General features: G+C 39.7%; 1 protein-coding gene and 1 long non-coding RNA gene across 2 annotated transcripts; both read left to right on the forward strand.

Annotated features, from left to right (window-relative positions):
- The first annotated feature begins 503 nt into the window (after positions 1 to 503).
- On the forward strand, positions 504 to 5,823 carry LOC131342022 (protein kinase C epsilon type-like). The gene is made up of 4 exons (XM_058372727.1): positions 504 to 630; positions 4,235 to 4,287; positions 4,417 to 4,478; positions 4,740 to 5,823. Exons 1-4 carry the CDS (start codon positions 504 to 506, stop codon positions 5,821 to 5,823), a joined length of 1,326 nt encoding a protein of 441 aa, XP_058228710.1.
- A 6,876-nt stretch (positions 5,824 to 12,699) lies between these two features.
- LOC131371208 (uncharacterized) lies at positions 12,700 to 23,016 on the forward strand. The gene is made up of 3 exons (XR_009207515.1): positions 12,700 to 13,083; positions 22,594 to 22,752; positions 22,867 to 23,016. It is a non-coding gene; the product is annotated as an uncharacterized LOC131371208 (long non-coding RNA).
- Positions 23,017 to 23,028: the final 12 nt, after the last annotated feature.

The raw sequence follows: 23,028 nt of genomic DNA on the forward strand, positions 1-23,028 counted from the left end.
CCAATGTGCACTGGGATTGGCTCCAGCAGATCCCCATGACCCTAATTAGGAATAAAGTGGGTATAGACAATGGATGGATGGCTTGTGCACTAAATGAAATACATTCAGAATTCAGCATCCAGAACAAGATTGTTAATAAATTAAATTGAGAATAAATTAATTGATGATAAATTAAATTGATAATAAATTCAATTTTATCAAAGCCTTTTGCTTGTATGCACTTCACTGAAACTTCCCATGTAAGTGCTGCTTTTTCAATTACTTGAATTCATATAATAAGGTGTTAAAAACTAAGTGTAGCAATAATAATACAGCAGGTCTTTTAACCCTTTTATAAATCCCAGCCCGCGCATGTAAACCTGCCATTAGGATCTGATTTATCGTGGAGAAAAATAAAGAAAAGTTGAGCTTCTTTATACTTTATATTATTACTCCCTTTAAATGTCCAATAAGATGGCTCATCAATACCATTACATTACATAATAACATTAGCATCTCAGTAAATGTCTTTTTCAGGTCTGGACTACATCGAGGATCACCTGGAAGAAGAGTGCGTGAATCAGTCACCAGGTATTGGCTCCTGTGCCTCTGATGAAAAGGACTTCTTTGCAAGCATGAAGCCAACTCATGGTCAGGAAACTGTTAAATGGCAGTTAAATGGTTACCTTGCAAAGTTGATGAGAGAGAAATTCTGAAATACTTCCAAGCACTCTGCAAGTTGTCTTTAAGATTAAATACAGCTTTACCTGCTTCAGCTTCATGTAAGAGACTTTTCAGTTCAGCAGGTCTTATTTTTAGTCCCAAGAGAGCAAGAACAGACGGGAGCACCTTTGAGAACCAGCTCCTTCTCAAGCTGAACAAGAGCTTCTGTAGCTTTGCTTGAATACTGGTATCCTCTACTAGTGGTAGTATGTAGCTGATTTGCAGAGAAATCTTGATTAGGTCCAGTTCTTATAAAGGAATATCTAGATCTAATAATCATACACACATTCACATATATGCACCTGCACAGACCTATACATATTCATGAACATTCAATGCACCTGCAAACACCATGATATGCCTTAGAATATTTACTGCCACCACCCATTGTGAGATATGTTGTTATTCTATATCATGTGATTTCTAATGGCAAGTTATGATGATTAGGTCAGCTTTTATTGTTGATATTTGACCACCAAGTAAATTAGTCTTTAAATGTCACGCAGGATATTGCCCATTACAATGCATTAGTTAACTAAATACTGAAACATTGACTGTGATGAAGTTGAACTTTTTTCTGAATCTGTAGTGCAGCAAGCTTCTATTAAAGTGAATCTGCTTAGATTCTTGCTTGTCATTTGTTTAAAACTGATTCCCAGGACACAGGAGTGCTCAGCACACATTAGTTATTCTGTATGAGTTACCAAGTCAGACTGCTCTGCTATAGTTTTCTTCTGCTGTGATGCATTTTTTTTAATGTTTAATGTTGTTTCAAGTCAAGTTTTCATGTAGGAAACAATTTACAAGCCACAGACCCCGTCTTTATGTAATGTTGTGTAGTGTCCTGTAAACACACACACACACACACATCATCATCATCATCTTAACATCTGCATGGTAAAATGTTTTATCAGGTTTTAATTTGTTACTATAAAATAAATTCTAACAGGAAATCTGCAATGTTCTCAAATCCTGCTATTTTACAGCCCCCATGTTCCCCTTGCACACCGTGACTGCTCAGAATAATGTTAACTGTCATCTGTATCATGTTCATTTCTAAGACTCTGGATTAACAGGCATGTGTGAGTAGAGTAACATTAGGTTCTTCACACATAATGAATAATTACAAAAAATGACATTAGCACTTAGTGATTAGTTGTTTTTTTTTTTAACTTAAGTACTTTTGTACATTAACTGAAGTGGAAATTTTAATGGAGAAAAAATGCATGAAAAACAACAATTTATCTTACCTGAGGAAAACTTGTTTGCACTCGTGATTGCAGGATACAATTCTGGTCGCCAGCATCTGCTAAATTAAAACAAAAATACTTCTAGAAAAAGCAATGGTTATGCTAAATCAAAATAAGTGTTATGACACTTGAAAGTAACTGTCTCGTGAGGATCTGGTGGGGGACAGGGATGCCCACTTGATGAACATGAAGAAGATGACTATGATGAAGAATCTGAGCTTCAAGATGTTGGTGCCATCCTTGAGTACCAACTTCCACAACATCACAGATGTGCATTCCATCTCCTGAATCTTGTATAAGCCGCTGATGCCAGACATACAGGAAGTTGTCTTGGTCTGCTTTTGGAAAATGCCAGGCGTTGTGGAATAAAAGCCGGTCCACCTCAGCATTTGAAACAGTGCAGAGTGAATGCAGTCTCCGGTTCCTGTGAGCCAATGGAGCTCCTACTACCTTGCTGTAGAAAGACTGGTTATAAAAAATATACTTGCTGTTAACATGTTGTCTAAAATATATTTGTATTCTGGTTGTTGGATAAAATAGTACAATTTCAAATTTTAATGATACAGTTGTATTTGACTTAAAATTGATATCTTATGGAGACTGGTGGTGTGTAGATAGTGGTTCATAAACTGAATTGAAAGTTATTTTTTAAAGAGTAAGCTGAATTGGGCTTTTTAGGTGATTATGCTGCAGTTATGAAGTCAGTTTCTAAGGCCCTAAATGTCCTCCAAGGAGAATCATCTGTCCACTACATGGGTTTCCTGCTGCAATTCTCTACCAGCTGCAGGGAAAGTTGAAGAGGCTTCAGTCGATCAGCAAAGTCTGAGGACCACTCCTTAAGATCCCTACAACGTGGAATTCAGAAGTGTTTTGGGTGATGTGATGTCATGAATTACCCACAGTGCATTGCTGCCTCCATCCTCCTGCTGAAGTTCAGTACAGGCTGGACAAAAGAAGAGCATCTTAAAAGCCGGTAATAAATCTTCATTAATTCAGGAGGGAATTCTCTGGCTACTATTTAGATAGGTTAGACTTGATGGTTTGTATTGTCACTAGTGAGTTTCAGGAGAATGGAAACTTGAATTAAAGTCATTTACTGACCTGGATGCAGGAAGCAGATTTGTGCTGTGAATGCTGGGTGCAATGGGGATCATCTCTAGAGGCACCTTCTGACCCCAGACTTTTACTGTAACTCATTTTATCCTGATAGTTTGTTGTGCTATAGCCCCTTCTCATTTGATTTGCTTATAAGCATGACAAAAATCACAATAAATCATCAGTTTCTTTACAATTTTTCAATATATGTGTGAAGATTTTTGTAACATGCAGGTAAATGTAAATGAAAGTGAAAACTCAGAGTGCTAAAGCTAAAGACAGAAACCTATTTCTGGTGTTTATTCAATACATAAAACACATCATTCATTTCTAAATTATTATATTTGTGTACATTTGGGGGAATAAGATTAAATAAAATCATTAAGAAACACTGAAATCTAGGAATGATTGTGGGAGGCAGGAGCATTCAAAAACACTAAGATGCCACTCTCCATTTTTTACATTTTAGTTGCATGAACCTTTACATGCTGCTGGTTGACAAAACTTCACTAGATTTGTCTATTTCTTGGAAATGTAAAGTATCATTAATAGTTGCTTTAATTAATTCATTGAAATCAAAACTGAAACTTTTGTGTGTGTTTTCTTAAGTGATTTCTTGATCTGGATTAAAAGACCAGCTTTTTGACTTTTAGATTTTAGAGTCGTGTTTGATTAATATTTCCAAATGCAGCTTTTCAGTCCTCTGTGAAAATATAATCACAGTGGATATGTTATAACAATTTTCATAAAACAGAAAGAAAATGCTTCTAATATATACAGTATATTCATGGGACAGTTTATTTAAGAACCAAATATACAGTTCCTTCCAGTTTGATTGGTGCCTTGATAAATATGGAGAATTATTAATGTATTAAATAAAAATTACACACAATAAAAACAATTATATAAACAGTAAATGAAAAACTATTCTCATTAAGAATATAGTGAAAATAACACTAGTTATAAAAGGAGAAGGAGAACAGAATCAGATCATTGTAGGCATAGTGACCACTAACAGGTGTAAATCAGGTGACCATTAACAGTCCTACAGAGCGTGTGTATTTGTACTTCTACAGCGAGTGTGTTTATAGTCCTACATTGTGTGTTTTTGAAGTTCTTCAGCGTGTATTCACAGTCCTACAGTGTTTGTATTTACCTTCTTTCATTTGTGTTCATCTGTTCATAAGAAGATCAATCTGACATGGGAAACTCACTGACTTACTTTCGTCGTTTGAGACGGGTAAGATTGGATGACTTTACTTTTCTTTACACTGTATCTGAAATTTTTTTACAAATTAGCAAAACTTGTGCTTTTGTGTGGATTATGTGAAGAAACTAAACCTTGTTGTATTTGTGTTGTCCTGAACAGAATGAGAAAAACAAAGTGAAGCGAGGAGTAGCTGATGAAGTGCAGGCCATCTCCCTGAAAAGGTAAAATAGGACTAATACAATCACATTTGAGGGAAGATTGTACCAAAAGGTGTTCCCAGGTGCAGTTCATGTGATTAGATGTAGCTTTAGAAAATTAAAACTCATTTCTCAACAATGTGAGCTCATATTGTCATCACACCCAGTTATGTGCATTCCCATGTGTGTACATCTGTCCCAGAGAGTGGAAGTGTTGAATCAAACCTGAATAATGTTTAAATGTATAGAAGTGCTAATTCTGCTGTGGTTCTTTCTCTATTATAGTGTACAGATATTAGAAAAGAGCAGTGAAGATGCAGCACCTCAGCCTCTGGAAGAAGCAGAAAAGACTTTGTCCCTGAATGAGTGTAATTCAGAGGAGAGCAGAGAGGATGAGGAGCTACAGCCTGAGAGAAAGAGCCTGGAGGACTTCAACTTCCTCAGTGTGCTTGGAAAGGGTACATACGGGAAGGTGATTTTGTCCGAGCTCAAAGGCACTGATGAGGTGTATGCGCTGAAGTTTATGAAGAAGGAAACGATTTGGGAATATGAAAACATCAGCTGCACCTTCATGGAGAGGCGGATCTTGGCTCTGGCCAGTGAACACCCCTACCTGACCCACCTCTACTGTAGCTTCCAGACCAGCGACTCACTGTGCTTCGCAATGGAATTTGTGAATGGCGGGGATCTTGCATTTCACATTTCCTGTTCATGTGGATTTGATGAACCCCGCACCAGATTTTATGCTGCTGAGATCGCCTGTGCCCTCATGTTCCTCCACCGCAACGGGATTATTCACAGAGATCTCAAACCCGGAAACATCCTCCTAGATGCCGATGGCCACTGCAAGCTGGCTGACATCGGCTTGTGCGCAGAGGGAATACTAGACGGCAAGACTGCCAACACTTTTTGTGGCACACCCAACTACATGGCACCAGAGGTGTTACAGTATTGGGAATACGACACATCGGTGGATTGGTGGGCCCTAGGTGTGATCATGTACGAGATGATGACAGGCTACGCTCCGTTTCATGATCACAACGAGGAGAAGATGTTTGAGTCCATCATCAGTGCTGAACCGGAATATCCATCAAACCTCAGCAGGAATGCGGTCAGCATCCTCAAAGCGTTCCTGAGGAAGAAGCCCATGGATCGTCTCGGCTGTGTGGTGTCCGAGGGCAAGGAGAATGCTATCATAGTTCACCCTTTCTTCAGTGAGATCAACTGGTCATGGCTGAAACAGAGGAATAATTTTGATGGCAGATTCACCTGTGAGGAGCCCAAGCTTTCTCATGGGAATCTCTCCTTCTTCATCCAGTCCATCCAAGAGGAGTTTGATGGCTTCTCATTTATTAACACTAAATATTAACTTTGCTGACCCTACACACCCCTCACACACACTCCTCACCCTCCTGCCCCCAGGAAAAAAATACAGAAGCATTTGAGCCTCACAACCAGACTGTGTAACAGTTTCTTTCCTCCAGCCATCAGACTCAACACCCAGAACAGAACATTCATATTCAATATACATCTATGTTTACTGGACCACCTTTTTTCAGTGCTGCCAAAACTGTATATTTCATTGTACATTACACTTTAATGCTGTTTAAATGCTGTTTTTGTACATCACACTTTAATGCTGCTCCCAGCTGCTGCTATCATATGTGTACATGTTCACAAGCCTCCTTTTCTTTGCACACTGGTCCACATAGACTGTATACTGGTCAGTACTCTTTCATTTTATTTCTTACTCTGTTTGCACTAGGTTCCACACTATACACTGTATGTGGCTAGATTAACTTACTTTCTAGTCCTTAGCTCTGTGTTGTTTTATGTAGTTTTGTGTTTTATGTAGCACCATGGTCCTGGAGGAACATTGTTTCATTTCACTATGTACTGCATCTACTATTTATGCTCGAAATGACAATAAAAACTTCTTGACTTGATACCTGATGATGCACTGACCTCAGGTAAGTTATTATGCAAATGATGCAGGACAAAAGAAATCAAAAGAAAGAAAAATATCCCTGTAGTGTTTAGGAAATAAGTAGATTTGAAATAATGTACATTTTTGTCCAGCTCTGCAGTATAGCGTTCATTTCTACATGTCTGTGTACAGTAGAGCTTTGAGCATTATAAATGTACAAGCTTTAGGACTTGATTGTCAAGATTTTCCACATAAAAGGACTTGCTCAGGTCCATCAGCACACATCTCTTGAATTCTGCACTGATCTGCACTCATAACAGAAACACTGATGCGGTAGACATGCCGATTGACATCATAGAAGAAAGAGACGGTGACTGCATGCTTGCTGGCTGGGATTCGGTTGCGCTTAGTAGCTGGATCAATCTGGAACACGTGCACTCAGGTACTAAAAATGGGTTGCTCCCTAAGCGAGAAACAGAAAATGACAGAACACCAGAAGATTATGTATTCAAGAAAGTGAATGGTAATCAGGCATAACATTATGACCACTAAGCAGTGAATTGAATAACACTGATTATCTCCTCATCATGGCACCTGTTAGTGGGTGGGATATAATAGGCAGCAAGTGAACATATTTTGTTCTCAAAGTTGATGTGTTAGAAGCAAGAAAAATGGGTAAGCGCAAGGATTTGAGAGAGTTTAACAAGGGCCAAATTGTGATGGCTAGCCGACTGGATCAGAGCATCTCCAAAACTGCAGCTCTTGTGGGGTGTTCCTGGTCTGCAGTGGTCAGTATCTATCAAAAGTGGTCCAAGGAAGGAACAGTGGTGAACCGGCGTCAGGGTCATGGATGGCCAAGGCTCAGTGATGCATGTAAGGATGGTCCAATCCAACAGACGAGCTACGGTTGCTCAAATTACTGAAGAAGAAGTCAATGCTGGTTCTGATTCAAAGGTGTTTTGGCAGCAAAAGGGGGACCAACACAATATTAGGCAGGTGGTCATAATGTTATGCCTGTTCAGTACACACACAGCCTAAAAACTAGACATGTTTGTGAGAACATTGTGCAGGATAAAATAGCAAACATTTGCTTTTTCATGGCACAAACAGCATGAACAAACCGAGTCTATTATATACAGTATGCAACAAGCAGTGCTTTTAGGCCTGTCCCTGAGCTCCAATACTTCCAGTACATAAGCCAGTATCACAAAACCGACAGTTCCAGCTTCCTGGTTCCAAAGGTTCGAGTACTTTAGAGAGTCAAGAAAAGCCTAAATTGTCAATGAGACAACTAGTTGGAAATTCTTTGTTTCCACTAGTTCCAGAGATGTTACCTGACTACAGCATTTCTCAGAAACTCAAGATAATAATACAGATAATATAGAACACACACACACACACACACACAAATACATCAATACGCACTTTCACCCACAAGGAAACAGTAAAGACAACTACGCTTACTACACAAAAAGTGCAAATGTGTAAAAGTGTGTACATCCTGTGTGTGTGTGTGTGTGTTGATGTAGCCATCGAGAGACAAGTCGTAGATCCACGTTACCAAATACCCAGCCGCAAATATTTTTCCTCCACGGCCATTCCACAGCTTTATTCCGAGTGCCGCAGCAAGATGCAACATGCAATTCAAAACGTAAAAGTTTTTATAAACTGATTTTTTTTATAAACTGTTTTTATAAACAGCTGATTTATGGTCTAGCCGTACGTCAGAGCCTTATTTATGCCTGACGATACACTGGCTTCATGACTGGAAGTTGTTTATTATATACATATTTCCCAGATGACCACACACGGGAGAACTCATAGCGCAAGGCCTTAGGGACGCTCTTGAAGGTTGGGGACTGAAAGAAGAAAACATGACCTGCATGACGACAGATAGCGGGGCCAATATGGTGAAGGCGTTGGAGCTTAACAGCTGGACTCGTCTGCAATGCTTTGGGCACAGACTTCACCTAGCTATCGGTGAGTGCAACTAAAAATAAATATCATCTCTGCCATTCAGGATATTGTTCATAATAAATGTTTGTAAATAATAAATTAAAAATTACATTAAGAACATTGAACAGAGTAAAATTATGAGATTAGTTTGCAATAATAATAATAATAATAATAATAATTGCACTGTTATATGTAATTGCTTTGTATATGAAATAAAACATTTTAGGTAAACATCTAAACGGTTTCAATAAAATTATATAATTTTATAATATAAACATTTGTAAATTAAATTTTACATTGTGCATTAGGTTAAATCTAATTTAATACATTATTCTTTTTTTGTTAGAAAAAAGTGCCAAAGACCCTCGTGTTGAACGTGTAACATCTGTCTGCAAGAAAGCCATCAGTACATTCTCGTTCAGCTGGAAGAAAAAGAGGGACTTGAGTAATGCTCAAACTGACCTAAAGCTACCTCAGCAGAAGCTGGATGGGGTTCGAGACTCAACATGATCGAGAGAGTGCTTGACCAGGAAAAGGCGATTTCTCAGGTCCTGAAGGCAGACAGGAAGACGAGGCATTTAGTCCCATCATGGCAGGATGTTGACGTGATGGAATCTATGAAAAAGGCTCCGAGTCCTCTGAGAGACTTTACTGATGCACTCTCAGGTGAGGACTATGTGAGTATATCTTATGTAAAACCAGTGCTTCACCTGTTGAAAGTCAACATTTTGAGCCTGAATGATGAGGATACTGAACTAACAAAAACAATGAAGACTACCATTCTCAAATACCTCAGTGACAAATATCAGGACCCCACCGCTGATGACCTGCTGGATATGGCTTCGCTTGTCGATCCCAGGTTCAAAACACAATACATTGAGGGAATACAAACCAGAGCTGTGTCTGAGCTGGAGTCTTTGCTGACCATACAGAATCCAGTATCATCAAATCAGCAGCCTACCTCTAGTACCTCAACCTCCACATCACAAAACCCTGATGAAGATCAGACACCACCCAAGAAAGCAAAGAGATCACTTGCCAGCTTTTTGAAAGCCTCAGGTGTTGTAAGTGCATCTGCAGCCACAACATCAGCTTCCTCATCTCTAAAAGAAGCAATAGAAGGGGAATTGAAGGGCTACTTGTCCACACCAAATGCAGAAAGTGGCATGGATCCACTGGAATGGTGGAGAGTCCATGAGGCAAACTTTCCAAGAGTTAGCCAACTTGCTAGAAAGTATTTATGCATTCCAGCAACAAGTGCTCCCTCAGAAAGAGCCTTCAGCACTGGTGGCAACATTGTCACCTGCCAAAGGGCAACTCTCAAGCCAGATAAAGTGAATCAGCTGGTTTTCCTTTCTAAAAATTTGTGATTAGTCGTACTTTGTGTTCTTTTAGAAACTGATATGTTCTAAAGCTGCTAAGTTTACAAGCCTCAGGTCAGGAAATATCTTTGTACCTTTATTTTATTGTTTTGGTTCTTCACTTTCAAAAAATCTTAACAGATTACAAAAGGTAGTTTACATTTTGTATGTTTGTTTTTACCTTTTGAAGCCAATGTTTATTTTGGGAGTTATGCTAAAGTCTGTGAACTTGCATTTATTTGACTAGACCAAGTTAATATTTTTATTTAACTTTGTAAGAATAAGCTATTTACATTTCTGAACCTCTTTGCTGAGGATCTATGTCTAATAAACTATCTGACTGTTACAACTGTTACCACTACCAATGTAAGATTTCTTAAACCATTGTTCATTTTGTGATGGCAAGTCTTTCATTGTTATGCAAGTCTTGTTTAATGTTCTTAATTTGCAGAGTTGCACTTGCATTTAATATTAACTTGATTAAAAAATACTTGAAAACAAATGGTAAAGGCTATATTTTTATATGGAGACATTAATTTGGCTGTATTGTAGCTCTGTAATTTGCCAAACAGTCTTAAAACCAACATGAGAAAGAATCGGGATAAAATCGTGAATCGTGATTTTTCCAGAAGAAATCGTGATCTAATTTTTTTTCCATATCGCCCACCCCTATATATATACAGTGATAGTATATATCATGCGTGTGACAGATATAATCCACTGAAACAAATCAGCATTTGTACTCAAGTACAGCTGTAACATACAAGCTATGTTTCAAATGTGTCTGCCACTCCACTGTAATATTTCAACAGCATGTCTCCCGTTTAATTGCTGCACTTCCATGCCGGCTATAATACCTCATCAATCACGTTAACCACCTACAGTACGTTAAAAGAGCGATTAGGTTGAATGACTTCCCCAAGTTTTTTTCTTCCACACTTCATTTCAGTAAGCTTTTTCCTCGCCACTGTCTCCTCTCACTGGGATCTAAACCTGCACCCTGATTTCTGTCAAGTTTCATCTTGACAATTGCAGTTGAAGGGAATTTTCTGACATGGGGACAGGGTTAAAGAGCAGCTTGCATTATTTTGGCTGAGATTTTTTATTATTATTATTATTATTATTATTATTATTATCATTGATTGTCATAAAAATCCCATATTACAACTGCAACAGCAAGTCAACAAGTGTCAGGCAAAGTGCTGAAAAAAACAAAATTTTCAATAAAAGTGGTTGAATAAAACAAAAACAAACATAGTATTGATATTTCCATACAGGGATATCCTTGATGCATTGTGCATCCTTTACTGAATAAAACTAAAGGTCTCTCTCACTCACACACACACACACTCACTCACTCACACACACACACACTCACACTCACACACTCACACTCACACTCACACTCACACTCACACACTCACACACTCACTCTCACACTCTCACTCTCACACTCACACTCACACTCACACACTCACACTCACACTCACACACTCACACTCACACTCACACACACTCACACTCACACACACTCACACACACACTCACACACACTCACACTCACACACACTCACACAGCTACACTCTGAGAAGCAAAAACTGCATTTTGGCACAGTGACTGTAATGTACAGTCTGTATGTAGATGACTGTAGTGACTTTTTAGAAGACGAATAATGTACAGCAACAACAAGTTGTAACAATCTGCCTAGATACAGATTTTCTCCCGCCTGAGGCACTAGTACACACACACACACACACAATACACACACACACACACAATCACACACAATACACACACACACACACACAATACACACACACACACACACACACACACACACACACTACACACTAGACACAATAGACACAATACACACAATAGACACAATACACACAATAGACACAATACACACAATAGACACAATACACACAATAGACACAATAGACACAATAGACACAATAGACACAATAGACACAATACACACTTCACTCACCCCATTTCGTTGTCAATGCAAAAAGACAGGAATTCTCATTGCCCCCTTGACAGTGAGGGAACTGCAGAAACCGCAGAGACTCCTGGATCCCTCGAGCTGCGTCCGGATGCGTCCCAATTAAACAGCCGGAATTACCGCGAGAGGAGCAGAGAGCCTGATCGGTTGAGGTCCAAACGCGACTTTTTAAACTAAACCCGTTAAACCTCGACGGTAAAAACGGGACAGATGCATACTGAACATCCTGTGTGGAGTTTCTCTCCTGTTCCCCCTCCTCTTTCTTTCTTTGGCTGCACTTCGGTAACCTTTCGGACAGCAGCAAAAAAACTCTCCGCCGCTCTCTGCTCAGCGTGCACGCGCCAAACTCCTCGCTCGCGACGCCGCGCCACTCTTGGCAACTCGTTGAAAAAGAGGGCGTCGATCTGTCACGCGTTTTCCTCGCCGCCGATTTGCGTTACGGGCGAGCCCGAGCAGCCGCGGCACAATTGCCGGTGTCACGCGCTGCCTCCGTACTCGCTGGGCTTTTAAAAGGGCGCTCGCGTGCGCCACCTGCTGCACGGACAGCGGTGAGGGCGCGAGCCAGATCACCCAAATCTCACACTCGTCGCAACCTGCTCAATATACATACACTCTGCCTGCACGTATTTTAGGAACACCTGTACACACTCGTGCAGGTGTCCATCATGTGGCCTCAGTGCAGTGCATAAACATAATGGAGATCAGATACGGGTCACGAGCTTAACGTTCATCTTAAAGATGAAAAAATGTGAACTCATTCATTCGGACTGTGGCATGATTGTTAGTGCCAACCCGGCTGGATCGAGAAATTTGAGTAACTGCTGATCTGAGATTTTCACATCCAACTGTCTCTAGAGTTTACATAGATTGGTGAAGAAAAACAAACTAGTGAGCATCAGTTCTGCAGGCAGAAACACTGTTGGTGAGAGAGGTCAATGGAAATTGGCCAGACATTTTTTTTTCCACCTACAGGTGAAGCAGGCCCAGGTGCGACAGTGGAAAGCCACGTTGGAATCGTCACGGACTGACGCTCACCTGTCCCAGGTAAATTCGCGGCATGAAACAAATCAGAGATCCTGGAGAACGACTTCAGGAGCCTGGTTGAGAAGGTACGCAGAACATCACCCATGACGAGGATCACTGTGTAAGGACCACTGCCCACGTTCCAGTGAGGAATCGAGAGGTTCAGTAGGCTATTTGCTTTTAATGAATGGTTACAGTCATAGTGTGAAGATCAGAAATTACCCTTTGTTGATAACTGGAATGTTTTTTGGGAGCATCCTAGGCTCTACCATACTAATGGCCTGCACCCTAGCAGAGTTGGAGCAGCAGTCCTCTCGCACAACATTTCCAGGACACTACGCACCATCTGACTGGTAAGTCATACCTCAGATCACAATTATAATAGCTAGGGTTCAACTCACCATACTGATACAAGTGCACACAAAGCTCGTCCTATAGAAACTGTGTCTGTTCCTCGAATAGTGAGATCAAAGAATAAATTTGTTAAAAGCTCTCGAAATTATATAATCACCATAAAACCAGAAAAAGGCCAAATAAGCATCCAAAAACTATTTCTAATGTTTGTGCTTCTCAACATTAGATCCCTTCCACCTAAAACACTTATTGTTAATAAAATGATATCAGATTATAGTCTTGATGCACTCTGCCTTACTGAAACCTGGCTTAGACCAAATGACTAAATTGGTCTGAATGAGTCTATTCCGTCAGGATATTTCTATAAGCATGAGCCCCGTCAGACTGGTCGTGGAGGTGGTGTTGCAACTATCTATAACAATTTTCTTACTGTTACTCAGAAAACAGGACCCAGGTTTAACTCAATCAAAGTGCTTATCCTTAATGTTGCACTCACTGACACACATAATAATTCCCTGCTATATCTCGCTCTGGCCACCGTGTATAGACCCCCGGGGCCCTACGTTGTTTTTCTTAAAGAGTTTGCACATCTACTCTCAGACCTATTGATTAAGTGTTGATTGTAGGAGACTTTAACACTCATGTAGACGATGCTAATGCTTTTGGACTCGCATTTTTGGATTAACTAAATTCCTTTGGGGTTAAACAAAACATTACTAGACCAACTCATCGTTTTAATCATACGCTAGATTTAATTATATCACATGGAACAGATGTCACTGTTATAGATATTCTACCTCAAAGCCATGATATCACAGACCATCACCTTTTAGCAGTGGCGGGCCATGTATTTCACACCTAGGCCTTCACTGGTGTCCTTCCTGAATGAATCCACCTCTATACCATCATTATGACGCCATGGCAATAGATACTAATCAACCGTTAAATAGCAAAGTAAAAACAAAATTAGTCTACAGTATTTCACACCTCACAAGGAATAGTCAATTTTATTACACTCCACCTTGAAAATGCATTTGTAAGGATGTCTGCAACTAAATCAATTTCTTCTCCTCTGTCAGCCACTGTGAGTTAAAATATATATATTTTATTTAGTGTGCAGTTTTGTGCGGTTTGCTGCCTCTGACTACTCCAATTATCCAATCAAAGGACGGGAAATTGCTGACGTAATCGTATGCCTGCTGGATGGCCCCAGTGACGCCAACTCGAAATCTGTTTGGTTAATGTAACAATTTCATTGCCACTTATTTTAAGCTACGGACGCCTGCACTATTGATTCTGAAGGCCTTAAGGCAGATTTCTTTCACCCTGGCAACACATGATGTCAGCCACTGGCTGAATTATGATTGGATAAATACTCTTATCATAAATATACACTACTGGAAGCAGCGCAACCAAGAGAAAAGCTATGAAAAGTAGAGAATAGACTATTGGTAATAATTAAATACACATTAATGGAAAAATATATTAAATATATTAAAATGCAAGTCAGTGATTCAGATCACTGCTGTTTAGGCCAGCAGAGAAGGCCTTGTTGGCCCTGACGGTCCACCACTGCCTCTTAGTGTACACTCTACCTGTAGAACATATTAGCCATGTTAGCTATGTTACTGATTTGGTAGAAATATTAATCTGACCACCAAAGGCAGATTCACGAGTAACCTGCTGGAACTGTCTCAACTTCTTACTAGACCCCTAAATACAGATGATCGAGATGAAGTTACTAAAAGCATAGGCACTATTTTTACCAGCACTCTAGGCACTGTTGCCCCCATCCGATTAAAAAAGGTCGGAGATTAAAGACACCTGCACCATGGTACAATAGTCATACTCATGCCCTCAAGAGAGCAACCCGTAACCTCGAGCGAAAGTGAAGATAAACTAAATTAGAAGTTTTTAGAATTGTGTATAAAGACTGTATGTCCGGCTATAGACAGTCTCTAAAAGCTGCTAGGGCCAAGCATCTGAGCAAACTGATAGCAATAAACCAAAACAATCCCAGATTCTTATTTAGTACAGTGGCTAGACTAACAAAACATCAGATATCCAGAGAGAGTATTCCATCACAGTTTAGTAGTGAGGACTTTGTGAATTTCTGCACTGAAAAAATTGATAGTATCAGGAACAAAATAATGGATGTTCAACCTCTGACAGCATCCTGTGATCCAGTCCAGCCTAAAGCTCCACATCTAGAGCTACAATGCTTTACGGGTATAGGACAGGAAGAGCTGTATGAACTTGTCAGCACGGCTAAATCAACAACGTGTTTGTTAGACCCGATTCCAACTAGATTACTAAAAGAAGTGATACATACAGCTGGAGAGCCTCTTCTAAACATTATTCATTCTTCGCTATATTTAGGTCATGTCCCTAAACCACTCAAGTTGGCAGTCATTAAGCCTCTTCTTAAGAAACCTAAACTAGACCCTAATGAAATAACAAATTACAGACCGATTTCAAACCTTCCGTTTATATCTAAAATATTAGAAGAGGTGGTGTCTGCTCAATTATGCTCCTTCTTACAGGAAAACAATATCTTTAAAGAATTTCAGTCAGGATTCAGGCCCCATCATAGTACAGAAACTGCGCTAGTTAAAATCACAAATGACTTGTTTTTAGCTTAGGACCAAGGCTGCATCTCAATATTAGTCTTACTTGATCTTAGTGCTGCATTCGACACTATAGATCATAATATCCTCATAGATCACTTACAAAATCACATGGGTATTCAGGGACAGGCATTAAAATGATTTAGATCCTACCTGTCTGATCGATAGCATTTTGTAGATCTAAATGGAGAACTGTCCGGTGTAATGGCAGTGAAATACAGGGTCCCGCAAGGGTCAGTTTTGGGACCTCTGCTTTTTTCAATATACATGCTTCCCTTGGGTAACATCATTAGAAGACATGGGATTAGTTTCCATTGTTATACCCACTTATATATCTCTTCTAAACCAGATGAAATATCTACATTGTCTAGATTAACTCGGTGTGTCAAAAATATAAATGATTGGATGATCGATAATTTTCTATTACTAAATCCAGATAAGACAGAGATATTACTTATTGGTCCAAAAACCAGTACACAGAAGCTCTCTCAATTCAGCTTGCATTTAGAAGGATGTACTATTACTAGTAGCTCAACAGTGACCTCCAGACTGTAATGCATTGTGTAATGCATTACTAGGTGGTTGTCCTGCATCTTCAATAAACAAGCTAAGAAGATTTCTGCTCATGACTAATGGTTTTTGGTCAGCATACTGATTTGTACAGAGAAAAAAACAGCTTGCGTGATGAAACATTCAAGTACAAAGTAAATGGAACAACGTTGTACAACCTTCTTTCACATTAATTCAAGGTTGTTTAAAAAGACACTCAGCACCAAGTTACAAAAATGATCTACTCAATGTATCCTAAAATAGATTTGTTCATCTTAGTGACGTGTTTAAAAGGACAGTAACTGGATCCACTCTCAGTAGACTCTTATTTCACACAGTGCAGTGAGGCAGACCGACATTTTCCCTTAAAAATTCCTATTTTTCTTTGTTTAAAGACTCTGAACAGCATAATTGCACCTCTGTAATGACTGATGATCTTCCAGTCCGATAACAATCGAAGGTTAATTCACAGTATGTCATTTTAATGTTCTCTTTTGTATATATCTTTCCAATTGAGTTTTTCACATCCCTTAAATTTATATTCTTAAATATAAAAATGAACTTATGAACTTAAATTCATATTTACATCATCGCAACTAACCAGAAATGTTTAGGGCAGCCAGATGTGTGCTTTCATGTTATAATTAAGTCAGTCATACTGTGTTAACCTTAGAGATTAATGATGCCTTGAGGCATGTTGGCTCTTAACACACGTGACACATACTAGATACTGTAGAATTGGTCCGATCCTTTATGTCATGAGACAAATATTTTTCTCCCTGTGAAAATGACAGAAGCTAAAGTTTTGTAGTTCAATGAACTTATTACAATAAAAACATACTTTTCCTCCACATTCACTGACTTTCTGAAACGCCAAAGTAGCAAGGCCAGATTTCCTCTCTACCATTGCTGACGCTCCATCAGTTGTAATGCCAGCCATCTTCTCCCACTTTAATTCATTAATTCATTTCAAGACATTCTTTGACGAACTCTCCAGTAGCGAATGCTCTTCCACATTTAGCAATTAGAGCAGAAATCTGATAACTGACCCGTGTGGCGCTTTCTTGTGCTGATGAAGGACGTAGCAGCACGCTCTGCTCGAATTGAAGTTTGTCAAGCAGCTCATTGATTGATGGTGATTGTTGCAAAGCACGTGGCGCTGCACCTTGAATTGCGCATGTACATAAAAAAAATCTGATTAATTCACATTTCATTTCAGTTTACTCTTTTGTAGGTCAACAATAAAACAAACAAAAATTTTATGTTAAATTAGAAATGACGATGTGTGTCAAAGGCATCCCCCCTCCCCCTCCCTCTTTTCTCAGATAGTATGGCTAGTATGTACAGATAGTTTGGGCATCTCTGCTCTAGCAGAATGATTTTAATCTTCATAAGGCCCACTAGATTTCTTCAGCTCATTGGTTCAGAAAGAAGGCCATTATTTCCACCACATTAAGCAAACAGACGTCACCAGAGTTTATACTGTAAAATTTTATTTCATGTCAGAAATATGTGTGTGTACGAGTGTCTGTCTCGGTATGTGCGCATACGTGAGTTGAGAAGCTATCAAAAGGAAAAATATATATTACACAAATAAATGGAACGTCAGCGGCACAACACATAGAGAGAAAACGGGAGATGAGTGTAGTGCGGAGTGTGGTGAGGGCTTGGTGGGGTTAGGGGTGATGGTTGGTCGTCATGGTTACAGGTTTCTGCAGTTTGCTGCTCTTTTGCCCGTCTGTGGTGGGCGGCACGCTGATGTCCACTACGTTGTTCCCTGGAGTAATGTCCCAGGAGTAATGAATGTGAACGAGGTGGGTTATTTACCCTGTTATGGTTTTCCCATAATGCTTTGGGAAGAGAAGAGAAAGATAAAATAGACAGACTAACCACAAATTCTCAAATTATACAAAAGGGGAAAAGAGAGCGAGAGAGATAGCAAGAGAGAGAGAGAGAGAGCATGAGAGCTAGAGAAAGAGAGAAAGAAAGAGAGAGAGAGCAAGAGAGAGAGAGATCGAGAAAGAGTGAGAGATGTTTACTGCTGTTATAAAGGTTACAATAACAGAGGAAATACAGCATGAAGACACACTTATGATAAATTTGAATGATTTATTTTGAAAATAGAAATCAGCAATGCAGCTGTCAGTGTGTAAAGGTGTGTGTGTGTGTGTGTCTGTGTGTAAAGGTGTGTGTGTGTCTGTGTGTAAAGGTGTGTGTGTGTGTGTCTGTGTGTAAAGGTGTGTGTGTGTCTGTGTGTAAAGGTGTCTGTGTGTGTCTGTATGTGTGTGTGTGTGTTAATAGATTTTAGAATAAACAACAAATTTTTCTTGGTGTTATTCAATAAAGAGAACTTTCTAGAAGCACTCCTAGCCCTTCAGCATTCAGCAGGGAATTAATGCTGTACGTCGCCCAAAATGATGTCATCAGTAACCTTTTCTGTGAACGTCAATGAACATGCGAATCGATGAAATGTGTACAAAATACTGCAACCTTTGTCTTATCTGTGTGCCCAGATGTTATCGGTGGAGATGTGCGACATCAGGAGATGGAGAGAGATGAGGGCCTGGGCCAAGCTGCAAAATGTCATATCAGGCTGGTATCTCTTTCGTATTATAATAGCAATCATAATTTGGATTATGCGTAACACAATATGTAATATAGTTGAATATATATTAGATTATTCCCATCTTTGCTGTGTGTATGTGGAGTTTGCATGTTCTCCCGGTGCTTCGGGGGTTTCCTCCGGGTTCTCCAGGGTTTCCTTCTTCCTGTCTAAAGACATGCGTTGGTGAGCAGTTTGTAACTGCTGTAACATAAGCAATAACAGGCATAAACTTCACATTCCACAAGACTAAATGTAACTATAAATGGATAAAAAGTGCATGCTGTGCTTTAATAACTGAATCTTGTTTTACTTGTACAATAACAAGAAAAATTTTTGTACATAAAATTTTGCCATTTCCTGAACAGCATACGTTTTTGTTGCCATGGTAACAGTATCCCAACCCAGTGCTTATTATTTTCGAGACATAAATAAGAGAAGGTTATGGATTTCTGAGCTTTTCCATTTACATTCTCAGTGTAGAAACAGTCAATCGTTCTCTTCTTTATTAATTAATGTCTCTTCTTTCATTAACAACAAAATATCCTGCACAATATCTCCTCACTGAGATCGTACAGAAGGGGCAGACATAAAGCAGCTCCTCACCAATACCTTAATTATACTATATCGCTATATTGCCCTAAGATTCTTTTGGACACCCCTCCAAATCATTCAATTCAGGTGTTGTTTTTCAGGGGTTGGGCTTGACCCCTTAGTTCCAGTGAAAAGAACTGTCGGAGAAAAATATAATATACCCAGCTTTGAATTATATACCTAGCCTTAAAAAGTAGCTTAAGTGCTAATGTACTCAATGCTCTAAGCTCTGACTTAGCAATATTCTGCCTAAAGAGTAGTGTGTATCTATCAAGAATAATTTAGCCATTTATTACGCAGTAAGTAGTTAACTCTGATTAATAATAGCTATAATAATCAGATAGAGTCTCATAGTCTTTATAATAAACATGCAGAATAATTATTGGCAGCATGCTAGCGTAATAACCACACTGGGACCTGAAGGAACAGAAAAGAGGAGAGATTTATTGAAACATTAGGAGTTACAACTCAGTCAGCCAGCCTATCCAATGGGATCAGTGGGACCGGAGTTTCAGTTGTAGAAGACGGAATCTCGGGATCCTGAGGAGAAGTTGGAGGAGTAATCAGTGGGAGAAGTTGGGGGGTGAATAGTCAGGAGAAGACTGATGGAATATCATGAACACTGTAAGGCATGGGCACAAATTCAGGCGAAAGCTGGGGAAGGTCAGGGGAATTAGGAAATGAAGAGGAGTCAGAGGAAGAATCATTAGAGGAAATCTCAACAGGGAAATCCTCAGTCTGGACGCCGTGAGAGGTGGTGCGTGTCCAATGCCAGTAGAAGGTCTGAGTAGACTGATCACAGGTTGTGGGGTGAAATTGGGTGCTCTGATCAAAATAGACGGTATCTCTCACGATATGGTGGGCAAGGTAAGGAGACTCAGGAATAGAGGATTCAGATAGGTGCTCCAGGAAACCAGTAAGTTCAATGGCCAAACAGGATAGCTGATACTGGCGAGAAGGCCGCAGAGCACCCTGGGACTTCTCCGGGAAGATAGCGCAAGGGCTGACTGAGCTAGGAAAAAGTAATGGGAAATGAGTGAAGATGAGTGAAGTGCATATTGTGTGACTATGTAGTCAGCAAAAGAGAGCGTGTACTAAGGTAGGAGGAACACAGTGTGGGAAGTAGGCCAGGTCACTGTGACATGACAGTGACAGGCAGGTAGAGGAGACAACAGCATAGGAATACTAGCAACCAACAGTGATGAAAAGGGAAAAGGATATGAGGCAGTTTAATGGCACAGCTTAGTTTAAAATTAGTAAAACAAAAAACTTAGATCAAGTAGGTAGAGAGAAAAGTCATCATGACATAGAGGAAGAGAGCAAGGTACTTACACATTGTTGTGGAGGGCAACGCCATGAGGTCAGGATGAGCCGAGGAAGCACCTTTGAGAGGTGATGGTCAAATGAAGTCAATAAGGAAGTGGCGCCTATAAGTAAGCGCCAATTTTTATAAAAATGGTTGACTTAGCCTAAAAATAAAGGGAACTGGTGAGGAGGAAAATTGACGTCATCGAGGGGAGGATGGTATCAATTTAGGGGCGGTATCGGGACAAATGCGAAAATAATGGGAACTGGGAAAACGTATGTAAACTAAGGAAGGAGGGACTAAAGTAGCCATACACTGAATATAATGGGAAATTGCTGGAAATATTTAAATTAGAGAAAAGGAGGCGCCCCGGGGCGCCTGGGGTATAAGTAGAGGGGACTTTTTCGGGGTTGGAGAGACCAGCTGCTCTCTTCAGATATGCATGTTGTTGACTGCATGACTGAATAAAGAAACCCGCTTCTTCTCATCTGTTGACTGAGATCTCTTTTATAGTTTTAAAGTTTTATAGATTGTGGAGGTTATTGGGAAAGCTAAGAATAATAGATACAAACAAAATTCCACCCTGTGATATGTCCACTCGGAGGGGGCTCTGAGTTCCAACAGAACTCTTAATGCTTCAGCATACCAAGACATTTTGGACAATTGTATTTTCCCAACTTTGTGGGATCAGTTTGGGGATGACCTCTTCCTGTTCCAAGATGACTGTGCACCAGTGCACAAAGCAAGGTTCATAAAGACATGGATGAGCGAGTTTGGTGTGGAGGAACTTGACTGGCGGAGCCTTGAACTTGAGAGCGAAGACTGTGAGCCAGGCCTTCTCATCCAACATCAGTGCCTGACCTCACAAATGCGCTGCTAGAGCAATGGTCAAAGATTCCCATAAATACACTCCTAAACCTTGTGGAAAGCCTTCCTAGAAGAGTTGCAGCTGTTATAGCTGCAAAGAGCGGGCCAACTCCATATTAAACCTTAAGGATTTCATTAAAGTTTCATGTCATTAAAGTTCATGTAAAGGTAGATGTCCCAAAACTTTTGGCATTATAGTGTATATACAAATAGTGCTTACCTTGCTCATCTCCACTTGTTGCAAGTCTATTTGTTATACTGTACTGTATTAATTATCCAAACACTATAAGAGCTTATCTGTAGTTATAACTTGAAGTTTTCAAGCGTGCCTTCAATGTAATGAAAACTTCTGCAGAAACACGATACCACTAAGCCATCAGCTATCTTAGATTGCACTACCACTGTCTTATACGGGCAGGGCATTGAATTAGAGCAATGTCAGAGGTGTATTCTGTACCAATTTCTCTCTCTCTCTCACACACACACACACACACACGCACGCACGCACACACACACACACACACACACAAAAAGCCAGAAACTAAGCTTTCTTTGCACAGGCCTATCTAAAGGGTTAATGGTGCCACTTGGTCATCAACAGTAAAAATCACAAATTGTACCTCTTCCCAACAGGGAAAACCAGCAACAATCAAGAATGCATGATTATATAGTGTCATGGCTGTGCAGTCAAAAAATGTGGTTATAATGGAAGGCAAAAACAGCCACCAACAGTAAATTAGGGAGAAAAATTTAATCAGATGCTGCAAAAAAAAACAACTAAAAATGCATCAAAGCTAATGTTGTTAATAATCTTTGACATGTCCAAGACTGTGATAAAAAGTAAAAAAATATCCATCAAAATATATCATCTGATATATTTTTACAGCAGTTTATTTTAGTGGATGTTTTCATCCCCAAACATAACATTAGGGTAGTGAATTTGAACTATTTATATTTTTTGCAGATATATGCAGAATTCTACAGAGTTACTGGAGTTGATCTCAGGCAGATCTTTCTTAGTTACTTGGACTCACTTGCACCACGATTGATAAAGCTCTATAGATCAAGAAGTGGAGCCTTGGGAGGAGAAACTCAAATACTCCTAGACAGACTTGATGAACGGGTAACAACATCAGTTTACTTCAAATTTTGAGGTTGACTGCATACTACAAATGCTAGTTGTAGTAAAAGCCATTTACTTTGTCCATGTTTTTCCTGCTTCCTGTTTGTGTTTTAGACCACTGCTATCCTGACACACAGGATAATCACACGCAAATCTGCAGCACTTTGTGGCCTTCCCTTGTTTCTGAGAGAAAAGGAGGGCAATCTACTGAGAACGTATCTGGTAATATTTTTTATCTTATCCGTCATGTCTAACATGGCTGGCCTGTGGAGAAGT

Source organism: Hemibagrus wyckioides, linkage group LG20 (assembly GCF_019097595.1).
Source record: "Hemibagrus wyckioides isolate EC202008001 linkage group LG20, SWU_Hwy_1.0, whole genome shotgun sequence".
In the NCBI taxonomy this organism is placed as follows: domain Eukaryota; kingdom Metazoa; phylum Chordata; class Actinopteri; order Siluriformes; family Bagridae; genus Hemibagrus; species Hemibagrus wyckioides.